Source organism: Vanessa atalanta, chromosome 23 (assembly GCF_905147765.1).
Source record: "Vanessa atalanta chromosome 23, ilVanAtal1.2, whole genome shotgun sequence".
Taxonomy (NCBI): Eukaryota; Metazoa; Arthropoda; class Insecta; order Lepidoptera; family Nymphalidae; genus Vanessa; species Vanessa atalanta.
Window position 1 is genome coordinate 5,608,228 of NC_061893.1, and position 10,975 is coordinate 5,619,202.

At 32.0% G+C, this 10,975-nt stretch overlaps 1 protein-coding gene across 1 annotated transcript; it reads left to right on the forward strand.

Annotated features, from left to right (window-relative positions):
• The first annotated feature begins 7,401 nt into the window (after nt 1–7,401).
• On the forward strand, nt 7,402–9,000 carry LOC125073161 (homeobox protein Hox-A4a-like). Its single transcript, XM_047683878.1, has 2 exons — nt 7,402–8,124; nt 8,290–9,000. The coding sequence occupies exons 1-2, from the start codon at nt 7,464–7,466 to the stop codon at nt 8,844–8,846; spliced, it is 1,218 nt and encodes a 405-aa protein (XP_047539834.1). The 5' UTR covers nt 7,402–7,463; the 3' UTR covers nt 8,847–9,000.
• Nucleotides 9,001–10,975: the final 1,975 nt, after the last annotated feature.

The following is a 10,975-nucleotide window of genomic DNA, read 5'->3' on the forward strand; positions in this document are numbered from 1 at the left end:
CGCTATAATTTTAATACATGTCTGCCAAATATTTTGACAATGTCACGTCTGACGTAGATATGAAGAAGAATTGCTTACCATAGTTTAAGGTTTAATATACTTATGTACTATGTCGTAGTCTAGTAGAAATTATCTGACCAAAGGCCTTTTAAAACCACGTAACAGTGTAACGTTCGGTTATATGGGGAATGATACGTAAAGGATTTTTTTAATAAAGACAATATTACGAATGAATATATTATATACTAGCACTTGTGCTAATTATTCAGCCCATAAATACTCAGAAGAAGACAATCATTATGAAATAAGTAGTTTTCTAAAAGGAACTGTTTCACAACAAATTGAGAAATGGCATTCAAAGAAAATTATAATAATATTACAAATAATTATAATAATCTTTTTCCTATGGCTACTGTTGCATGAAATCTAATACGGTTTTTATTTTAAGAATAATTATCGGTCATTATAATGTTTAAAAGTACATAATTATATTTAATCCTAAGGAATATTTACCGAGTTGAACTTTATGGTCTATAATTATAACTAAAACGTGACATATTATTATCTATTAGTAATCATATCGAAACATCTGGCCACCCATAGAGACGGTCACTAAGAACAATCGACTTATTCGATTAGTTTACTCGAATGAATCGATTCGGTGATCCGCCTTTGCGATATAATGCAATGAGTCGTCATTTATTCACGATGACTCGTAGATATTATGCTTCTTCATGATTAGTCAATTATGAAACAATTAATGTATTTTTGTTATATATGTACCTTTCCAATTCTTATTCATTTTTTTTAATATTGATATAAAACAATAATATAATCTGTTTACAAAATTTGATAAATGTGGGAAGAAAAGTTAAAAATTTGAAACTTGTACTTCAAAAGTAACGAGCATAACATTTTTGTATTATTATTTTATAAATAATAATATTAATAATCAACAAGCTGTTATAAATGGTTAATGCACTGTAGTGACATCTATAGTAATTTTTATGAAATAGATTGTACAGCTATCTGTGAACTTATTTATAACACTTTTATATTTTCAGCGCCATCTGTGTTAAACACTTACAACTAAAGAGTCAGTTATAAAAAGTCCTACAATAATACTTGAGCTGGTGGTTTAACTATTCACCACTAGATGACACTAGGATCTTTATTATAGGTAAGTTTTATTGGGAATAAAAATGTTATAATGTTTTGTTCCTGCAGTTTTTGTTCCTTCTCGTCGTTCGTATAACGTTTTAAACGATACTAAAACACTTTATTAATTAATTCCTGTCCTTATCATGCCATGGCAACATACTTTTTTTAATTCAATAAAACTACGATTTTCGTTTGTTTTTATTTTCCTTTAAATGCGTAACTATAGTATACTGATGAAGATGAATAAGATTTTTGTAGATTTGTTTTAATTTATTTAAGTACGTATTTAAGTACAAAATATTTAATCTATATGTACTTAACTACAATTTATTAAGTATCGCTGAAAACGTTTTTTAATACTTATTTTACTTTAGTAGTTATTAATTGGTTAAAATGGCAAAACGATTTTATATGATTCTAATAGAGATATTAATAATATTATAAGTGCTTAATAATAACACGTCAACCGATTAATTTGGCATTACTTTGCTAATACAACACACATTATAATCAAGTTAGTATATCTAAAACATATATGTAAGTATATCGCCAATATATATCAAGTTAATTTTTAATATTATCATCGCCCCTATCTCTTTCTCTTTCCTTACCACTTTTTATAAATAAAATTCTACAAAATTTACGATCGCTTTAAAAGCAGTTTGACCGACAATTCTTGCGATGTATGTACTCTTAAGGCTGTCTGAAATAATATGCAAAATATTAATAAACTACAGCCCACACCTTGTGATAATTTCCTTCGCCGCCAAACACGAATCAAATTTAAACAGAAGTTAAAAGTATGAAAAGGTGAGTAGGTAAGTACTTCCCAAGATTTGAATCGTCGTTCATCGATTAGGTTCCACATCGCACCTACTTATATCCAATGGGTCAGCTTCGCTATTAAAAATCTATATTGTTTTATTTATACTTAAACATTTCCAATAACATCTATTAACAGTACAAAGAGTGGTCCAGTGAAAGAAACAAAAGCATATATTTTGTATATAAAGTATAGCTAAAAAATTTCGTCTGTAGTCACATTTTATCACTGTACTGTTACTAAGATATAATTGTTTTATTTTTCATTTGTGGTTTTATATATTAGTTTTGTATATTGGGTCTTATGATTTTTCTTTAATATATATATATATTTTTTATTATTACTTAAATTCAACAAGTAGACAATAAGTTTTATTTTTTTCTTTGTGCGAATGTTGTGTACATCCGTAATTGTCACTCATATCAGGTCCTAATTTTTTTCTCTTGTTTTATCTGTTATTTATAAGTGCTGAATATGTGTGATGTTGAAATAATAATAATAATAATAGCTGCAGATAACCGCACATATAAAAAACAGAGTAAACACAGAATCTTAGGTTAAAACAGCTAATGCAAGCCTCAACCCTTTGAGGGACAGTAAACGAATATAGGCGGCGTAAGTAATTGTACTTACTTACAAGTACACCAGACACAAGGATCATAACAACATAGTTCCGAAAGTTGGTGTCGCATTGGCGATGTAAGGAACGGTTAATATTTCTAACAGCGCCAGTGTCTATGGGTGGTGGTGACCACTACCATCAGGTGCACCATTTTCTCGTCCGCCTACCTATACTATAAAAAATAAATATTCGTCTATCCCAAGATAAAAGTTATCGCATAGAGTACTCCAGGAAGTATAATAAAATATGACCCAAAGGCCATTTGATTCCCAAAAACAATAAAACCGACTTAAAACAAATCATCAGTCGGAATTGGTTTCTATTCATGATCTGTCTAATTTTTTTACAATAGTGCGTGTTCCTTCCGCAGTAACATGACACGCGCAGCTTGTGACCGGCGCGGGCTCAGACGCGGTACAGATATATAGAAAAACTCTAGAATTTGATACAAGATGTATGCCTGTGTTCATTGAAACTTTAAAACAATAAAATCAAAATGTATCCCATTTGAGTCCCGTATCACAGTTAGCGAGAGAGCTAGGAAGCGTTCGAGTACAAATTTGAGTTAAAAAAAAATATTGAGTTGAGTCTTTAACAAAATTTACAATAATCAAAAACAAAGTTTGAACCTTCTAGTGAGCGTAATATAATGCATATCATAATTTAAAGCTACGTAAGTCTTATCTAAGAATCTCATAAAAACGGTTTCTTTTTTTAATCTCGTCTCATTTACTGGTTTGCCAAGTTTTATTTAAGTAAGTATATTTGTTACATATCAAATATAATTATTATCCCAACTAATACGTATTATTGATGCAAAGTGAGTTCATTAATTCGGTAGTTTGTTTGTTATACTTCCACGTCATAACTTCTCTACTACCGCCAATATAAATATTTTAAATATAGGTACAGTAAAACAACATCCAACAAAATCTGCGACCGACGCTATAAGATGTTGTCAATAATTCGACACTTAAAAAGGTTTAAAGATCGTAAACTTGCAATTTTATTACGTCATTGACAACTTTTACCCAAAACAAAAAAACGGAGTTCGATTTTTAAATACTCAAAATTCAATTACTAGCACTTAAAGATATTGTGCTATAAATTATACTTAACGACTCGTTAAAACGGCTCACTGATCGACGACTTCAAAATTCAATGGTTTTCTCGTTAAAATAAAGATTTTATTATACATCAAAACATTCTTAGGAACCTTAAAGTTATATTGATGCTTTCTAAATATAAAATTAAACAGACCTTATATTTACGTATTTCATGCGATTTGCTAAAACTCAGCTATGTTAAAATTTCTTCTAACTAACTCAACTAAAACTCAGCTAAAATTTCTTCATGAATATGTCTTTATTTATAATACAACACTATTCCACCATAGATTATTCAAGCTCTCGACCAACTTCGCTTCATTACAGCGTAAAATTTTGTTTATTTAGCTTTTGTCCTCTTATGGTTGGAATCTATTCCAACATAAGTATATATACAGTAGTATATCTATAAATCCGTATTACAGTTCTCACAATATCTACCTACTACGGAAAGATCTACTGATGAAAATAAGATCAAAAATGGTTTTTCATTCATATTCACACAATCATTAGTAAAAGGCCTTTATATTATACATGTATTTACAAAATAATTGAGTAACTTTATAAAGGTATATAACTAAACAAAAATTAAATTAAATAATTAAATATTCTATAAAACTCAGATAGTTTGCCAGAAATAGCTAACAACAGTCACAGCTTTTAAATTTCCTATTGCTGGGCTAAGGCCTTCTCTCCCCTTGAGGAGGAGGTTTGGAGCACATTCCACCATGTTGCTCCAACGCGGGTTGGTGGATACACATGTGGCAGAATTTCGTTCATATGCAGGTTTCCTCGCGATATTTTCCTTCACCGCCGAATACGAGATGAATTATAAACACAAATTAAGCACATGTAAATTAAGTAGTACTGGGTTTGAAGCCGCAATCACGGGTTAAGATGTATGCTTTTTAACCACTGGGCCGTCTCGGCTACTAATAGCTAACTAATAATAATAATTTCAATTTCAAAAATGAATTGTAGAATATTACTAGTAAGGTTTATTTATTTGATCTTCAGCGAGAGAAACGTATCGAGTGTTTTATTATAGAAGGTTTCTCAGTTTTCAGCGTCTCGAAAACTTACATCATATTATGTACGTGGTTAATAAGCATACGGGTCGCGGTATTACGGAGGTGGAATGCTCTTTGCCCAGTCTAATCAAATTGAATCAGAAAAAAATAGTGTATGTAATCATCTAGTTTAAAGAACTCAAGATCTATCCTGATCCCTCGGGCTATTGTCCCCACTCCTAACACAAATGATAAGCCTCAAAGGGGGAGTGAATAGGAATTACTAATTAATTTATTAATTAAAATAAAAGAGTTATCTCACTCATCTTTAAGAGTGATAAGTTCTAGATAGTCAGTTAGTTACAGATACAGATATATCACAAATAAATCTAGAATTTTATGAAAGAAAACAAACATTACTCCTTAATTTCCATACTAGGTCAGAAATTAAATATATGTACATAATAATAATTCTTATTGAATAAATTATTAAAATCTTTATATTGTTATAAGACCATGGTCAGACCTGCTGTTCTATATGGACCAGAGTGTTGGGGTACAAAAGGGATGACTGAAAGACAATTGCATGTGGCGGAGATGCGAATGCTGAGAGGAATGTGTGGTGTTACGCGAATGGATCGAGTACGAGAAGCTATCTGGAAACCGGCTGTCTTGGTATGCATGAGCATGTTAGGCAGAGGAATGAGGACCATGTTGTGAGAAAGGTTTTGAGAATGGATGTGGATGGATATAGAGGTAGGGGACGACCCAAGAAACGATGGATGGATTGTGTGAAAGACGATATGGTTAGAAAGAATGTTACTTGTGAGATGACGTCCGACAGAGTAAGTATGGAAGAAGAAGACATGCTGCGCCGACCCTAAGCAAAATTGGTATAAGGGCAGGAGGATAATGACATATAAAAAATATAAGATAATAAATATTTTATATGTAAGAATTTTTCAGTTTTGTGGACTGATATTTACAGAGATTTTAGATTGATATTTTATGACAGCTATTCAAAGCTCAAGACAGAAGTCAAACAACAATTGACGTCGAATTAACGCGATATCATTGGTCGAGAGCTTGAATAATCTATAATATTCATTCTGAACGTCGACGAAGCTGTGAAAATAAGTAGTTAAGGGAAATAGCGTTGTGTTATAAATAAAGATATATTAATCAAGCACATAACTGAGCTATTAGTAATGTGCACGGAATACGCTAAACTTAGGTTATTTAATTTTATTTGCTTTATTCATTTTTTGCCCAGAGGTTCGGAATTACAATTCAACGGCGAAATGCTACTAACATTCTTGCTACAATTGCACGTGGACATTATATTTACGGTAACTATTTTTGATTCATATTTATCATATTTAAGGACTTCATGTTAAAAATTCAAATTAATTTATTCTATTTTTTCCTTTCTTAGTATCCCTGAAACTTTTGAACGCTGAATTTAAGTATTATTTAATGTTTACTGCAAAAAAATATGTACATGTACGTAAGATTAGTCGATATATGTTTTTATTAAAACAGCGTGTGCGGCATTTTGCTTTAAACTTTAGTTTACATTCCGTGTCGACACCTCGTAAGTGACTGTTTAAGAAAACGTCAACAACTCATAACAATCATTCTTGAATCAAGCTTTATTTATTTATCCTTAATTATAAACAGCTTATAGTATAAGGTTTTACTTAATTTTTTTTTTTTTCAAATACTGCGGACGAGCAAATTTGAACCCAAGGTAAGATGTCACCTCCCATAGAAACTGGTTATGTAATAAGGCAAAAAGCCACTCTTTTTACCGACAACAACCAACGTATAGAGTATAAATGCTTGGCGATAGTATAAAGTCACATGTTATACTAGTTTTGGGGTCCATATTACTTTAAAAAAAGGATGAATTTTTGTTTTTAATATTTTACTTATTACAAACAACTGTCAAAGAAAACATCTGAAACTGACTTTATACTGAATCAGTATAGAGCCTTTAAATTTTTTTTTCACAAAGTTATAAGCAAAAACGCTTTTCACCCTCTCAACCCCTTAGCGTTCACCCCAAAGGGTTTAAAATTTTAATTTGTTATTAATTTAACGTCCGAAACCACATATCAAAAAATCATAATGATACTAATTACTTGACCTTAATGGGCTTTATTGACTGGCCTACTATACAAATATATTAAACAATAACTATAAACAACAAAAACATCTCCCTACTCTGTAATGTGTGGTATTTTTTCAGATGACCTAGTATTCGTTACGGCAATAGATTAACTCCCGAAACAAAATTGAAATAACAAATGCCTGCTCATTCTTCATTCAAATCGAATGATATAGACACAATCTCTGCGATTACTTATAAAATAAATTCCACACAAATCACTTTCACGTAACGCCAGAAAAAATATCTGCGTCAATACAATAGTCATTAGCGATAAAGATATCAAGCTCATGACAGAAATGAAATCATCCGTGTATTTAACTATTTACAATACTCCGTAAACAGCCCTAATGTCAGACAAAGACAGATAGAAAGTCAATAATATAAGTTAGAGGGAGATAGCTATAAGCACCATGGCCCCGCCCAAAGCTGCGTAAGCATCGTGGATTGGCTTCGGGCCCCAATCTCTAACACCATCAGTCTTCCATTGCGAGTCATTTCAACCACAGCTTAATTAAGCACCTTTTACTGATTAGTCATAGTGTATTATGAAAGTGATTGTGCCATAGAAATGGATAACTACGAACAACACAACGAAGTCACGACGTCATACAACAACAATAGTTTAAAACATAACTTCAATGAGTGCAAAAACGATTACTACGAATATGATGTAAAACAGAAGCAAATGGAAAAAGATTTTTACGACCAGAAAAACTATCGCATGAAATTGGACGAGGCTCAACATCAGTCCAGTTTGAGCACTCCGTTCTCCGTTAAAGACATATTGAACATAAACCAGACGCCGTATTATGATCGAAACGATGCATGGAAGGCGAACGACAGACGAAATCCCGAATATGAAACTCTATACCACCAAAGTCAGTATTGCCCGGAGTATTTTAGTCAAATGTATCCTAATATACCAATGCATAACACAGATCCTTATTGGAATCCAGAAATGTACCACGAGGCGAAGATGGAGGAGTACTATAATTATAATCCCTATTGTCATAATATATACCAACAGAATCATGAGTATCCCGAATCATCCTCTCACCACAATGGAATAGATGCGCCTGGAAAGTTGGATAATACGGATAGAGATGTACTTTCACAAATGCCGGGAGTAGGAATCAAGCCAATGGAAAAGAGTGTCCAGCAATTAGTTCCTGAACCAATATATTCGGAAACATTACAAAAGTTTCCAATTTTAGCGAAAAAGCATCCAAGTAAGTATACACTCGTAATTTAATTCAATATCATTTTTATTGTTTACAATTATAAAACCTTAAACATTAAACAAAGTATCTTTAATGTATTTGTTGACTGCATAGGGTAATTATAATAGTCTTAAATATATAAATAAGTATCTAATGTTTAATTTATTTCAACAGAACCACCATGCAATAAACAAGAACGAAAAGAAAAAAACGTGAAACGAAAACCAAGAATACTCTTTTCTCAAACACAAGTCCACGCCTTGGAAGTACGATTCAGAGCCCAGCGATACTTAACAGCACCAGAGAGAGAACAGCTTGCCAAAACGTTAAACCTTTCACCAACTCAAGTGAAAATCTGGTTCCAAAATCGACGGTACAAAAGCAAACGCATCAAATCACCTGAAGTTTCAACATCAACAGACGCCAAACCGATAAAAAATATAGGAAGGAAATTATATAGACCTGAGAACAGGGACTTGCCGCCTCCTTACGAAGGTTACAAAGTTGAAAACGACGTAACTGACAGCGAGAATCTGTCCTCAACGATATACTTCGACGATAGTTTAACCTACGATCACGAGACAGAGAAATATTACAGCAGACAAAGTGAAGAAAATGTCGGAACAACAGCCAGTATCGTTGATTTGTATTCGACGGATGGTAGCGTTAAGGATGAAATCTATAAGGAAACCGATATGAAAAAGTATTTCCCTATAAGTTATGTTTGTTGATAAATTAGATATAAGTATGTGATCATAGACTGACTGCCAAAGAGAACTATTTTGTTATTTTTATAATAGAAATTATGTGAAGCGCGCTTGTGCAATTTTAAATATATTTCGTGACTTGCTGTATGCCTTACACGTCCTAGTATTAATATTTACCGTTTTTTAAATAAATACTAAAGACTATAATGATTTTTTTTCATCCTTAAAAATAGTTAAAGTGATTTTATTTAATGACAATATATTTCTTTTTATTCAACAATTTATCTTTTTAACGTAACACGATTCAACATATCTATGAAATAAATAGTAGAGCCGACAATACAATATATATAATTTTTACCATAAGAACCAATATATCTATCTATTCATTATCTTTTTATTTAATAAAGCGTGTAACAAAAAAGATACAAATTCACACAGAACATATTGTCGAACGCTTTCTTTTTTTCTGGTTCAATTTGTAAAGATTCCTCTTATCTGAATTGCTACCATACCACAACTATTGAGGGTTGGGCATCAGAGACGGGCGTTTTTTTAAGCGATTGATTTTCGCGTTGAAAGTTTTATTTTAAATATGATTTTATATATTTTCCAATGTGTATAAAAATGATTTCATGCTTCCTTTTTATAAGGAGTTTTGTTTAAACATTTTTAAAGATATAAAAGTATAGAATAGCTCAACACGTTGAAAGCCACGCGGCCTTCCGTGTGTGCCAAAATAACTGATATTTTTCACTATCGATTCTGAATTATAGATTTATTAACATTTGATTTAGTGATATGGCTTCAATGAAACAACTTCCATTTTAGTGTGGCAGTCAACGTATTAAATATATATTTTGATATTAATTTGATTTAGATAACCTACCCTAATATATAACGGCTTGAATGTTAAGGCTATCACATTTTCCACCTATTTTAAACTATCCATATATCGTAACGATTTTGTTATTACTTCAATAATTATGTTTTAGCTTTTTATAAGCTGTTGTATTCAAACTAATTACTGAGCACCTTAATTAATGCATTCCTAAAACAAAACATAAACAAAAGCATTTCATAAGTTAACTGTCGAGTCAAGTCAACTGACGCAGAAAAACCTTTTCACCGCAAATAAAGATCCCAGACAAAACTAAAAAATAATATTTATTACATTTAGAATTGGTTTGACAAACGCGGCGTTTAAACGTTCGTCTGCGCTTCTCCATCCCCTCAACCGCATACAGGCGCCGGCGCCAAGATAAGTATTGATCCTGAAACACGTGTCTTAAGAACAACCTGTAGGCTATGGGAAACTCGTCCACCTGTTCTTAAAAGCTTTACGAGGTAAGCGTGCGAGCTTTTTACGGTCATAAAAGTTTTAAAGCCGCATTATCTTTGGTACTTTAGTTTTATTATTGTTTTCATCGAGATAATACTTACTTATTTAATAGTTTGTTAAATACAGTTCAATCAGAAGTCGAGATGACACGGTGGCTAAAACAAGCGAATCTTAACCGAAGGTTATGGGTCCGAATCCGAGCAAGCATCACTGTTTTCCCGTGCTCAATTTGTGCTTATAATTCATCTCTTCGGCGGTCAAGGAAAACATCGTGTGGAAAACAGCACGTGTCCGATAAAATTCTGCAACTGTGAATACGCCAACCAAGTAGAGCCTTTACAGACTGTTAGTGTGAGTTTAACAATTAATAATTAACGTCCATTCGTTATGGACAAAATTATAGTTGTACAATATATTAAATTAGTTGTTCATGTCTGCAAGGTTTATTAGGCAGTTTTTCGATTCCTTAACTTCAATTAACATTTATGAAAATTAACCAGCTATTTCATTAAAATACATTATTTACTAGTGTTGCCGAAAGTTAATATATTCACAATATTTTAACTTTATTAAGTCGCGTTAAAACGAATATCAACAAAACAGAAAGTTACAAATTAATCAGTGAATCAGGTTCCCTAGCAATTAGCCTAATCTAGATTAGTATCTATACGAATACTATGAATGCGAAAGTAAATCTGTCTGTTGCTCTTCACGGCCAAACCACTGTACCAGTGTATGAAATTTGTATGATGCAAGCGAACCCGCGTGGAACAACTAGTTTACCTATAATAATCTTACAAGTTCAATTACT